General features: G+C 29.7%; 1 protein-coding gene across 1 annotated transcript; it reads right to left on the bottom strand.

Moving 5' to 3' along the window:
• Positions 1-9278: 9278 nt before the first annotated feature.
• LOC100819105 (exosome complex component RRP41-like) lies at positions 9279-14552 on the bottom strand. The gene is made up of 7 exons (XM_003538128.5): positions 14327-14552; positions 12598-12676; positions 12363-12465; positions 12133-12253; positions 11678-11766; positions 11041-11190; positions 9279-9630 (listed from the first exon to the last, which is right to left on the bottom strand). The coding sequence occupies exons 1-7, from the start codon at positions 14460-14462 to the stop codon at positions 9541-9543; spliced, it is 768 nt and encodes a 255-aa protein (XP_003538176.1). The 5' UTR covers positions 14463-14552; the 3' UTR covers positions 9279-9540.
• Positions 14553-14869: the final 317 nt, after the last annotated feature.

Here is a 14869-nt window from a genome sequence, read left to right as displayed (position 1 = left end):
TTACAACTTTTTGTTTTAAATAACTAGTTTTTTTTTTCAAAAATAATATTTTTTTTCTTCTAATTTCCCATGCATTTGTTTCAATTTTTTTAAAATAATTAATTGGGGCATTTGTTTTTTTGGTGGGATTTATAAGTATCACTATAAACTTTGATCAACTATGAGACTAATATTTGCTCTAGAGTTTAGTTACATTTAAATCTTTTTATCTCTTCTTAAAATTAATTTTGTGAAATTGAACTCAAGTTCCTGAACTTTGGGTTACCAATTAAACTATATTATGTACTAAATGATATTTTTGTGGTAATTAGTATCTTTTTTATATATAAAAATATAAATTATGACTAAAATATTTATCAAAAATTAAATAATGGTCATCAGGTTAATAAAAATATTATGCCAATTTTAAATTTATAACAAACACTAGTAAAAACACATTTTGCATTGAGGGGTCTAATTTAGTTTGTTGAATATAATGCATAAGTTATTATAATTTTTTTTAGCACTTATCGTTAATTTCTATATAGATAAAAGAAAGAAAAAAAAACGCTAGTAAAAACACATTTTGTTAGCATTAAAAATTCCTTTTATAAGATTTTTCTTATTATAAATTAACTTTTTACATATTAATGCTCATTTGTTGGAAAAAACTGTAAACTAAGATGGAATTTATTTTTATAAGTGTTCAAGATGACTTTTATCAGCCATTAATTTAGGCTAAAAACAAATTTTTTACAGTGTTTTTCACTGTACCAGATAGCCTCCCATGTGATTGTGATCATGAATATTAATCAGTGGCTTAATGCGGATAACATGAAAATGTAAAAGTTCTATTGGAAAGTTGATTTTATTTTTTGGAGGTCATTCATAAAAGGTTGAATAAAAGTTAAAAGTAAAACTACACAATTTCATATGAAACGAGTTAGAGCCAGGCCAATTGTCAAAGTGGGTCCATAGTTAATCACATTAATATTGCTTAGGAAGTTAATTAGAGCTTGACTTTACATGTGGCCCGTGAAAGGGCTAAGGGAATCACTTGACTAGCTAGAACCAAGGGGTCCAAATCTGTTTTCCTTTCCTAGCTTTTGTCCCTCTTTTCGATGTCCACTTCATATTTCAACCATCGACAAGTCTACCACCTTTTCCTTAGGGGAAAATTTCATGTTTTCTTGTTGTTTTTCACCCACATTTGCTTTTCATACACCACTGATGACCACGTAGATGCATTAGTACATGATCTTTTGACTTTTAACTCAAATTATAGTCTTGAGTTTGAATTATAAAAATATATAATTACGTTAAAGATTTAAAAAAATAATAATTTTATCCTTACTAATGATTTAAATTATTTCAAATAAAATTATTTGAATATATAATTACGTACATTAAATTAAATATTTGAAGCTAGAAACGAATGCAAGAGGCAGACTCAATCCTTACCCCTATTTCCTGTCACTTCATAAAAAGAAGTCCTGTATAGAGTTAGAAGTATATTATTAAAGATAATTCAAGCTTTTATATTGTATAATTAAATATATGTTTTGAATTACGTCATCATCAATGTTATTGTTTACAAGAGTTGTTTCAAGATAAAACAATATTGTTCAACAAAAACCATTGGAGTTTATGAGAAATAATTCAAGTTTTTATATTATATAATTAATATTTGTATACAAGTTTTTTTTGTAGGTAATCCAAAATAATGCTTGATGTATTTTTATTCTTTAGAAATTCTGTGTACCTCGTTTATTTCATTTACTATGATTGGAAAGTAATGAACACAATTATTACACCACTTAACAAAAGTTTTGAGAAATAATTATCTACTAGTTTTACACATTTTAAATAAAAGTTTTACACAACTCATTTTAAATATGCGTTACTGTTAACCGTTTCAAAAATATTTATTTAGTAGTTATTTTTGGCTTAAATGATATGAATTGATATTTTTGTTATTTATGGCTTGCGTATATGAAAAGGAAGGATTAAGATAAAAAAAATCCAAAAAATATCAAAAATATAAATAAGGAAGATTTTTTTGTGCAAACTCAAAGTCCATTGCAGTAACTACATAAAAAGGGAGTCAAGCCAAAGAAGGAAGAGATAGAGTCTCAAAATCCACACATTAGGTCTATCCCTTAGGAAAAATCCTCTCTCTTTATTCATCCATCATCTTCTTCCATCCACCTCGATCCCCTAAAGTGTAAAAATTTCTCATGACAATGAGAAGTTAAAAACCCTCTTAGTTAGGGTCTGACAGGCCTAAAAAGTCAACAGATGTATTATAATATTTCATATCTATCAATGCAATCAGGTGTTTCCATTCCTATTATTTTTTTTCTTATTTTAATTTCATGTATCATTCATTTTTGCATCATCTTTAAGGGGTTAGTCGATCGAGAGACGATAATCCTTAACAAAAATGAGAAATGATATCTCAACCTTGCATTTTCTATGGATAAGGTTACTTTGTTGTACCTCTGTATATATCTTTATACTTAATAATGTTGTTTATGATTCCATCTCTGGAAAGAGATTTAGGAAAGATAATGCATAAAGTAACATCTTCATCGTGAATGATCTGAATTGAGCATAATAACAGATGTGGGTAGGAAAAATTCACCATAAATTGATAGAGAAAAATCTAAAATAATATATCTTAGGCAAATAAAACAAGCTAGGTCTAAACATTATCACATTAATTCATTTTATCTTTTACTTTCCCTATTTTATCTTTCTTTATCTTCTATATTCTTTTATCTTTATCATCTTTTAATTCATATATTTTAATATTTTCTATCTTCGATTTTTTATATTTATCTTTTCTTCTAAATCTTTATCTTATCTCCTATTTATTATTTTCTTGTCTCTTATTTTTAAATTGAATTTGCATCAAAGATTCGCATCATACAGGTTTGTGGTGAATTTTTCCTGTAGGATTTTCTAGTACTTTACTAACAATTACATAGAAATTGATTGAAATCATAAGTAGACAATACGATGTTTCAAAATCAAAACTACCTAGTTAGTATAACTTCTAACTTTTGACACATCACAAACATAAAGATAGTATATTAAATTCAAGCAATGTTACTATGAGAAATATGCATGTGGTTAAAATTCAACCAAAAAAGTCGGTCAACGAATTATTATGTGCTCATTTTTTTATTTTTCAAATCTATAATAACACATAAAGTAGGTTTGTGAGAGCACCTAGAACAGTAGAGTGCCGCAAATTAATCAGGGTTTAATTTGTAGTAGTAATAGTGCCCTGGCGGCTAACTTTTCCAACTTGTTTGCAATCTTTCTCTGAGCTTCTTTTTATGCCTGATAATCAATAATTAATTCGAATTCACACATAATAATTTCATACAAATACAAATTTTCACGTGGCACAAAACATATTATTGTGGGATATGCAAATGGCTTTTTTGGTGGACACATTTATGTTCATGATTCGACCTAATGTATGCAGTATGCAGAGTCAGGTATCATAGGTGGCTTACACCATCATGAATTCGTTTTTCAGTTCGTAAAGAGACTACACAAACAACAAAATAGAAAAAGAGAGAAAACAACAAACAGAATATCCCAAAGAAAAATGAATGATTGCCACTTTGAAATATAGTTCGTTCCTATTTTCTAGGAAACTTAAAAATCCTAAGGGAATCATATAAAGCAGTCACAAGTAAGGAAGATGCTTTAGTTAAGCTTGATAGACATCCAAACAAAAGGCAGTCGGTCAAAGATTATGACTTTTAAAGTTAGCCATTTTTTTTTTAAGTTTCTTAACAAATTTCAATTTTAATTATAATAGTGATTTTTATATTATAAACTTGAGTTTCTACTTCTTATTAATAAAAATGAAACAGTCGTTACCTGCTCTTATTTCTCTATACTTATCTGTCCTTTTATTATGTGACACTTATTTTGTGATGTTTTATATTAAATTAATATTTTTGTTTAGTGATCTGGTAAAAAGAAGTGGGTTCTTTACTTATTTTAATTCGTCCTCAGTTTTATTTAATAACATTAAGTGTAATATCAATAATTTTTTTATTTTGTAAATACCCCTTTATTTTTTTTTATTTTTTTAATATCCATAACTCTAAAATATTTTAAATTTATAAGTATGGATGCATATAGATGTGTGTATATGATTTTATGTTGGAGAATTGATTTTGAATGCAAAAATTGATTTTAGATAAAATTTTCACGTTAAAGAAGAGTCTAAAATTAATTATAGTCCAAAATTAATTATAAATTGAAATAATTTTAGGTAATTTTTGTATTGGATAAAAAAAATTATACTGAATTTTATTTTTAATTTATTTTATAATAAAATCATCTAAACATGAATCATATAACTTTAAAATCAATTAATGCACAACATATGTGGACTTTGGATTCACACCAAATGCTTTTTCTTTTTCTTTTGAAGACCGAATATGTGTTTAAAAATTAGGAAACAACAAAGAGAGAGAATAAAGAGAAAGGGTGAAAAAAATATTGGGTCTGCATACAACTAAATACCAACACGTGAATGAACAAAATGTCGTTGAATGATTTTTATAATCAAGGAAAGAGTAAGAAAGATGGAGATAAATAAATAAATTAGCAAACTTGAAGAACTCTTCGCCCGACACATAACAAGAGTTCAACAGTCTTTATAATAAGCTTAATTATATAATTGGTCCTTTCATCATTTGTAAAAGTTTAATTGAGTCTCTTAATTATTAAAAAGTTTATTCAACTTCTCTAATTATTAAAAATACTATAATTATACCATTTTCATCAACTTGATCCATTAGTTTGATTGAAAGTTTTATAGATAGATAGTTTTACATTGGTTGCAATACAACTGATATAAAATAAGAAATTTTTACATCAATGATCAATACCACCGTTGTAAAAATGATACCCTTGTTTAGATCTGTGGTTGCCTTGCCTCCAACCATGCACCTCTCACCTTGGAAGATGTCCTTGTAGGATGAGAATAATTTTAGAATAAAAGATATTAAATCCAAGATATTTGGAGGGATGGAAGTCTACACAGAAAATCATATATTTATTCATTACTTTTATTAGTTTAAAGATAATTTCAAATCCCTTTCACTCTACGCTACCTTTTTCCTCTTTAGTATAGTGTCTACGCTCAAGTGGGCCTTAAATGTAATGGCATGAGAGAGATTTTAATTTGGATCGAGGCATTGAGCAATGTAGTTGATGGCTATTGCTTCTTAAACCTCCCGTTTTGCTTCACCCTATAATAAGAAGGTTGAAACACCGCAAATTGACACAAATGCCCCTCAACTCATCATAACGGAAAAGTGCTATACCAAGGAATTCTGGATTGTGTAATTCAGAACACAATATCCATTCCGGATTACTCAATTATATTAGTAATTAAAGTTTCGGATTGATTAATCCAGAACATAAGATGCATTATGAATTACTCAATCTAAAACTATACCAACATAATTCTGGAATAGATGATTCGGAATTCATGTAGTCTAGTTATGAATTGAGTAATCCAAAATGTGTTATAGATTATATATGATTTCTTCAAAGGAAAATAATTTATGCACACTCAATAGAGTGATATACTGTATGACAATAATTTATGCACACTCAATAGAGTGATATACTGTATGACGGGTGAAAAAAGAGGAAAATAAATGTATTATAGATTATATATGATGTGATAGATTAAAATTGTTGACAATTAATTAATTACGGTGGATTTTTAAAGATAATAATATATAATATAATTTAGTAATTAAATTATCATTATTAATTTATTGTTTTATTAAAGATAATCAAATCAATCAAATCAAATAATATATAAAGTAATATTATCAATTTAATCCTTAAAAAATACTATCAATTTAGTATTTATTACAATAGTATTACAACAATTTGTTATTATAAAATGATGATGATACAACTTGATTTGGAATATGATAATTGATTGATTTGTTAATCATTGACATAATTTCATAATCAGTTATGAAATTTAATGCATGATAATTATTTTTATTTTAAATTTTGATTTTTTTAAAACATGTTAACCAATGTTTTGGTGTGAATGATACTAACCTCAAATCTTTAATTAAATTTGTGAATAAAAAAATATAATTAAAAAGAGAGATTTCATTAAATATGATTTGTTAGATTTTTTTTAATAGAGATTATTTATAGTAAAAATGATGTTAATTGATACTTTAGGTCAATGTCATAGTAACAATAAAAAAAATACAATACATTTTTTTTTCAACCATACATTTATTCTAGTAGATATTAAAATCAACCATTATATTTTAATATATTTTTCTCATTTTTTTATATTGTTCCTCTATAAGTACTTATAATCAATAGCGAAATTATAAATATGAATTTATTCTATTATTTTAGGATAAGTATAATTAATAAAAATTGTATGAAGGTACACAAAACATTTAATTTTAAAAAACATATATGTATATATATATATATATATATATATATATATATATATATACATAAACAATTTTTTCTCTCCACTCATACTTCTTCACTTGATTGAGTAAAAATTTACGTATAATACTTTATAAAAAAAAAATATTCATATCAGATAAGACCAATAATTAATAAGCTCAATTTGTTTCATGCCTTAAGTTAATTATGTTGTATGACTTGACTACGCACTAAGTTTAATGTTTTTATATATTTATTTTACATTTAATGCTCCGAAATGAGGAAAACCTTTCACAGTATTTTATTTTCTCAAAATAAAATGCTAAAAAATTAATGAAATAAATTACTACGTTATGAGGTTAATTTCTATGTATTGTAAAAACATTTACACTTTAACCAATTAAAAATCATCGTTTGAATAATTTTTAGGATAAATATTATAAAAATTAATAAATTTATTATACTAAGTTATGATTGAATGATAACTAAAAGTTAATTTTCCTAAAAAAACTATAAGCTTATTATTATTATTTTTTTGATGAATTGTCTAGGCTAGAAGAGGCCTTAGACAAAATTAATTAATATTCAAATTGGAGTTAACTACATCATCATCCGAAGTTTATAGCAAAATGAAGAATACTGTTATAAAAACAGACATCTGAATATAAAGATAAAACAGATTTGGCAAAGGAATCCACCAATTTATTAGTTTGCATATAAGTATGCACCATGAAGCACTGCTGGAAGGTTGCTTTCATTTTTGAAATCTCATAAAGTTCTGCGAATTTTAATCACTAGGGTTACATTCTTTTGAATATATTTTTTTATTAGTTAAAATTTATTGAAAATAAAAAATTCAATGAGTTTTACATTTTATTTAATAATTTTTTTCTCTTATTCATGGACACTCAATGAAGTTAAGATGTTAAGTTCCTATTCCATTATATTGGTATTGATATGACAAGCAAGTAGCATCAACCGCAAACAAAATGCCCCATTGGAAGGGACAGAGGCATGTATGTTGTTTAAAATATCACTTTTTTTTTCTTTCTCCACAAGCAGTTATCTATGATATATCAGAAATATAAAGCAAATTGGTGGCTGCAGAAGTCACAACTCACAAGTAATTAAGAACAGAGTGGTACGTGTTTGACTGTGCAACATTTTCGTGTAAATAAAGGAGATTTACTACTTAAACACATACTATTAGTAGAGTATTAATTAGGTGTGCCTGCTGTGATGTTTTTAATTAATATGGTTTAGTTACGGAATGTTGGGTTTCCTTAAGTGCTAAACGACAACAAGCCAGCAAGATCTATTGTCGTATTTGCTTCATGCCAATTACATAAAAGATTATTATCAACGTGTATCAGGCAGTTCTTTTCTAATAGCTAATATAAAAGATGTTTATTCCTAATATAGAATTGGGTTGTTAGTTAATTTGGTTTAATTTGTTTCTCAAATCTAGGACTTGAGCATGATCATTTTAATTGATAGGACTAGGAGTATTTTTAGACTTAATCTAAGTCTAATGTGGTTTAATTGATAGTTGTTTAATTGAGTGGTTTAACTTCTTCTTAACTCAAATTTTGCACATATTACTATTTGAATTTAGATAAAATATCATTTTGATTTTTCTCTTAATATTAAATCTATATATTTTTTTTATAGTTTATTTCCTAAGTCAATCTGCCTGAGTCAGGTGGAATAACAACTAATTATCATAAACAGTATTTCTTCACGCATAATTAGAAATGACAATTAGAAACAAATTCAACATGTGTCTGCATAATATTATTATACTTAGACGGCAATTCTTTTCACGTTCTCTTGTGTCAAATAGTTGTGAAAGTTTGACGGAAATTTACATTATGTGTATTTTTTGGCAGATTTGGAATTCGCTGTTGTGTGAAATGATGGAGTAGGAAAAGACAATTAAATTCTATATGCATATATACAAGGCATTAAAAAAAAAGCAAATTATATATGCATATATAAAATAAAGCCTTGACAACCCTTGTGTTAGCTTTAAATGAAGAACTATGATTGATTGTACCTCCCGGATGATATCAAATCAACTTGTACAGACTATGATATAGAGGCACCCAAGGATTCATAATACATAATGAGTTAAGTGCTTTTTTTTTTAATGGATGAGTTTAAACTTTATTTAGAATCTGGACGCACGAGTTTGTGACCCATACGTTAGCAAGTTCACACTATACTGTTTAATGATCACGATCTGCCTCTATCTCTACTTTCTCTTCATTTTTCCAACATATAATTTATTTTTTACTGACATGGTATATCACATAATTGATAAATAACTTTATCCTTTAAACGTGATTAAGAATTTAATTCTTGATTTGTGTATGAAAAAACTTCAGTTAAGAGATATCAATTCCTTTAATAAATCTCTTTCAAGGGATTAATTCTTGACTTTTGATAATAAAAAAATATCTAAGTTCATCCAAAAAAAAATCATTTATTTTTCTCTATTTTTTGTGTGCTTCTAATTTTATTTTCTTTGCTGGAGAGACATGAGGGGATCCATTTTGAGTGACCATAGGGTTAGATTAAGGTCTAGTACACGGTTTGGGATTTATTATATGGTCCAACTTAATAAATTTAATAACTAAACAATTCATTTAACATTTCAAAGTTTGGTTAAACACAGTAATACCAAATTCGTGTTTTCCTGATATAAAACTAGCATGACTGTTGTTTCCTTCACCCCTTTTTTGGGGTCCGAAATGTAAAATTCCATCAGGATTGTTGACTTCCAAAATGATCCGATCTAGAAGGTAAAAAAAAAAACCAACTTAACCAGCAAAAAATTCATGCATTTGTATTTTTTTTTGGGGTTTTACTATCTTTTGGATTTTTTTCAGAAAAATAATAGGAGGGTCAACCCAATTCACCTTACTCAAGTTGGTGGTTGTCAATTTCGAAATTCAGAGTAATTTACTTTGTCTTTGACAAGATCATGAGCACAAAATTTTCAGGGCATTCAAGGCACCTTTCCCTACCTTCCTCCAACACAACAGCACATAAGGCGATCTGTGTTAATTTAGAACTGTCATTCTACTCCTGGGAATCCGAAGCAACTTCTTTTAAACATGACCTCATAATCTTCGCAAGCTTTGCACAAGCATCCAAACACAGCTGCATTCCCTGCATGTGGGAAGCTAAACATGTCACTAGAGTTCGTTCCATCTCTATTAAATATATTATGTCAATACAATAACCAATTTGGAACAATAGGTATGAAGACATTCTATCTTTACATCGAACTAGCACTTCTATAAATTGGAAATAGCCTTAACTCAATTCCAGTTGTATTTATTAACTGCAATCAAATAAGTACCAATAATAGGTAGGGCAGGGAAAAGGAGATACAGATATTTAGATGATCAATTAGCAATACAAATATGTAATCCTCAAAGCAGAAAACCTCAAATGAAACGATCAAATGCTGTTTCTTAAAATCAGTAAAATGAAAAAGCATTCACACTCGATCACACCTATAAAGCCTCTTGATATGACACAGATGTGCACAGATAGGAAACTCTTAAAAAATCAAAATTCAATCTGGCCTAAATATGCTAGCACGAATTTGTACATGCACCACATACATCTTACATAAATGTACAACATTTTGTAATGACATTGATTATTTCTCATTAATATATAACCATAGATGATGATTAGTGAATAAGATACTTTAATGGTTAGAGAAGTGATGGGTGTAAACAGATGTTATGTGCCAGGCTCAAGGACTTTCAAGATCAATGTTATTGCAATGCATGATTGAAAGTATAGAAGCAATGTGCAACATCCAGATTTGAGAAACCAGCGAGCGAGCCCTAGCCCATTCCTATTTTGCTTTGACGGTGCTATGTGTAAAAAATGGTAAAAGAAGCTTAGGGTTAATACTGCAACACAATCATTTGATTCATTTCAATTGAAAATATCAAAGTGCCATATCTCAGACCGTACCTGAGTTTGTATCCCGAAAGTTGGTAAAAAAAATATTTAAAAAATAAAATAAATTGGAGAATATACCCTGAATACATATGTTGGTGTATCATATGCATAGGGTGTTAGACATGCATTTGACACAATACTATGCTAATTTGAGTATTTGGCTTTCATAGATCCAGACATAATTTCAATTTTCACAACTTCAAAATAGGCATTTAAATAAAATAAAAAAGGTTAAATTAGTTTTTTAGTTCTTTAATTTATTTTTTAGATTCAATTTGGTCCACTAGTTTTTTTTTTTTGGTTCAATTTGATCTTTTATTTTTTTAAATCGATTCAATTTAGTCCTTCAATCTAAATCGTAAGAAATCACACTTTGTGGGAATTCAAAATTGTCACTAAGTGGTTTTAAACTGCCACAAAGTACACATTTCTATAAAAAAATCGATTTTAAAAATTAAAGGACTAAATTGAACAAAAAAAAACTAGAGGACCAAATTGAACTCAAAAAAAATTAGAAGACCAAATTGAACCTAAATAATAAATTAGAGGACCAAAAATCTAATTTAAAAAAAATAAAAAACTTTAAAATAGGCAAACCTCATTAATCTTTGTGGTGGACCATTCCCCAGTAACGGTGAGTTGGGTGATTTCATAGCGAGAAGGCATGCAAGTAATCATTAAGCTGCCATCTTGGCCAATTTCCTCCTCCAAAATAGGATCAATGACAAGGTTCTTATTAAAACATGACTGCAATCATTAGAAAATAATGAGACTCCCAGCAGCAAGATAGTCACATCATGAAGGAAGGAAGAATTTATCGCATAGTCATAATAGGTATAAGGTCATTAGTCTTCATCCTGATGATCTCATTTTCTCATAATGATTTTTATGAAGATAAACCTGGCATTAACAAGTCCATAAGATCATCCAATAAAAATAGCACACACTCGCGCAATTATGCCATAGAATTTGGTATCAGCTGAAAAGTAGTTGGAATAAATAAAAATTTGTTTAAAAGCATATTTTTAAATGAAAATATAATTTAATAATGTATGAAATGTGTGATGTGGGTACCAAGTCAGAAATCATTAGAGAAAAGGAAATCAGAAGATGATTTTATAGTAAATCAAAATTTCAAAATAAACTTAAAATGGCTTAAACAGATCGTGCACCCTACAAAGCAAGTACATATATATTAGTGACATTAGAGTGCAAATGTGAGCAAGATCCATACCACAGAAACTGAGGCAACTATATCATACATCATTATTCCAGCATCTGCAAGGGCAAGGCTAGCACATGATATGACAACTGGGAGATCACCTGCAACACACTCACTAATACTATTACCTGCTATAAAATTAAGATTTTGCCAAAAGGTTTCAATTACATAGGATCATTCATCATCTTCCATTATAAAATTCAAAGGAATATTTCAGCCTCTCAAACAAATCCACTACGAACCAGACTACCATAAATGACCACATCTTGATATCTACATTTAAGGTGTCCATAAAAAACTTCTAAATTATAGAAAATTGAGGCAGGCATCATATGTACATGACATCCATTAATATAAATACGTCCCTTGTGTTTGACTGTTGTGTAATTGGAAACCTTGATCAAAGAATACCTGAACTATACTAATCACAAATTAAATAGAAAATCAATATGAAAAATTATGCTTACTGCCGCTAGATTCCAGCACCAATGCAAAAACGTCCACAGTTGTCTTGGGGAATGTTTCCAGTATTATTGCACCCTCCAAAGCTTTATGAAGCATCGCACAGTACTCTTTGTGGTCTGAACCCTACTTTGTGAGATATAATATATTGAAAGGCTACTTCAAATAACCACGAAGATGGAAGATGCAGAAGAACACAACATAAAATAAGGTACAAGTATAGCCTTTCATATACCTGCCCACGAATCGGAGTTGCAAACGTTGTAAAGCTGACATTGCAATTCAAACGCCCTATATCACTGTACATCATCGCCTTCTTGCTCTCTCTTGGCCCAAATCTAAATTAAGAAAAACAAACAAAAATATCCACATTAGAAAGAGAGCATAAAAAACAACAACGCCAGAAGAAACAAACCTCAGCAAGCTAACTTAACTAAATGACACATTTGTGAGATAAAAGAACCACTCACACTGATACAATGACCTTGGTATTTCCAAACTCAGCGTAAGCAGATCCAGATGCAGCATTCACAGCACCAGTCCTGAAAACTGCAAGTCACCAAATATTGATGTGCTTATCAAAAAGCAGTGCCACTAATCAACATTTCAAAGCAAATACGTGAATCTAAAAGTTCATTTCAATGATCAAAAGTTATTTAGTCTTTTGCTAGGTGCTTAGTTAATCAGTATTGATAACAGTTAGAGTTAGTTTCACACTGTTGCATTGATATATCTCACTGTATATAAACAAACTCCTTCGAAAAATGAAAATTGTGTTCATTTCTTGCCACACAAAGTTTTATAACATGGTATCAGTGTCTATTAAGACACCTGTCATATTATCCACACATCAAGTCCAATAATGTTGGGCACGAGGAGATGTATTGTGAAAACCCAAGTTCCTTGTTGACTAGAGATAGTACCTGATAAGAACTTATAAAGCTTAGGCATCTCTCACCTTATTGGCCAGTTTCGTAAGGATGAGTTACTAGGGCACAAATCTACCAGTCCTACCAGCGCAATCTACAACATCAGGAATCTCAATCCCTATCCCTTTTCAAATAGGCACACATCTAGCACAACAAACAAGAGTTCACCCTTTCACAATAACTCCATGCCATAATCCGTATATGATCAAATTCAAATATCAGGTCAGACAGAACCAGGTACTCCAGATGTGATCCTAGTGCCAAATGGACCAAGGACTCTTTGGACCAGAACCACCTCCATCATCAACTGGATCAATTCAAATGTCTGTTCTATATTCCTTACAGAAAATGGAGCATCACCAATGCGCAAAGCACCATCTATCCTCAAACCTTTAGAATCTCTCTGAAATTGGTTTATGTCAAGTACATCCCATGCACCACCTCTTGTAGGAGGCCTAATACCACTCTACCAGGCATAGGAGACGGAAGCACTCCTGGGGCAGGAGGAGATGGCCTTTTCCAGTTTGGACCCATCCAACTTTTAGAGCCACCATCCAGAAATTGTGGAGTGTGCCCATCTCATTAAAATCAGGACCGGATATATATACAAGGTTCAAGACCTTGAGAACCAAAAGGTTGCCCTAGAACATTAGGCATAACAATACCACCAGGTATCAATTGTCCAGGAAAACTATCTGGATTCATAGGATAGGACGATTATTATGCTTGATGCTCATTAACTAATTCACTATGTACAGGCCCTTTACTTCCAGGATAAAAGACAGGGCAATCTTTGCCAAGTGCCAGCTCAATGCTTTGAACATATAATCATTAATCGACCACCACTGCTTTGGCACCCGAGCTTCACCAATGCCTCTAAATTCAACAAACGAATGATGTCTAGAAGGAAAACTCTTAATTCTCTCAATCTCACTTCACCAAATAAAATCATGGCATCGTGGAGCATTTGTTCATCAATTTGAATAGAATGAGGAAAACGTATCCACAAAATGTTTCTCGGATTCGGTATGAAGCGGCATAATAATCCGAAAACAGCATTAACAATAGAAACCTTAACAATTTAACATTATACTATACACATAATTTAAAAAAAAAGGCATTATAGACTGTATCCACATCAAAACCTTAACACTACGCCGAAGAAATCGAAGACAAATAACAGATTCATAAAAATAAAAATAAAAAACATATACTGAGTTTGAGAAGAAATAAACAGAATGGTTCAATTTGAAAGCCAGTGGGGGCTTACACGCGGGTCTGCACTGGTGAAAACCGCGGCCATCGGGTCGAACCCAATCCTCCTTGAAAATCGGTGGTTTCTTCTTCCTATTGGTCGTCGGAGATGGCGAGTATGTCGCCGGAGTTGCTCCACCTTTGCCCGCCATTCCCACACTGTAGCCCGCTTTAACTTTTCAGTTTTCTTTCCCTTCCCAATGGTTGTGGGTTGTGGACTCGAGGAACTTCCTGTCTTCATGTTTTTTTATTGGTCCATATACCCAAATTCTTCAAGTGATTGGAGAGGTATTATTTTCTTCTTCATTATTCTTTTAATTACATTTATTTTATCTTGACTGTTTTAAATTATATTTATTATCATGGATGTTTGATGTTATAATTTTTTTTTTCTTTCTACTTGAGCATTGCTTAGAAGATAAAATATTTGCAAATAATAATGGTTACTTTAAAGCTGTGCAATTTGGAAAGACATGTTTAGTTACGGACATTTTGGCAAAAAAAACCTTGATAAAGAATTCAATGAGACTAATGAGTGAATAAACAATTAAATTTAACT

This window comes from Glycine max, chromosome 11, assembly GCF_000004515.6.
Source record: "Glycine max cultivar Williams 82 chromosome 11, Glycine_max_v4.0, whole genome shotgun sequence".
In the NCBI taxonomy this organism is placed as follows: Eukaryota; Viridiplantae; Streptophyta; class Magnoliopsida; order Fabales; family Fabaceae; genus Glycine; species Glycine max.
Note: the sequence above shows the minus strand (reverse complement) of the source record. Positions and strands in the feature narration are given on the sequence as shown.

Excerpts from the sequence above, each read along its gene's own strand:
- LOC100819105 (XM_003538128.5), bottom strand. The coding sequence starts at position 14,462 with ATGGCGGGCAAAGGTGGAGCAACTCCGGCGACATACTCGCCATCTCCG. Across the intron at positions 12,466-12,597 it reads ACCAAGGTCATTGTATCAGT|ATTTGGGCCAAGAGAGAGCA; the intron begins GTGAGTGGTTCT and ends TTCTTAATTTAG. Across the intron at positions 9,631-11,040 it reads CCACCACAAAGATTAATGAG|GGAATGCAGCTGTGTTTGGA; the intron begins GTTTGCCTATTT and ends TCCCACATGCAG.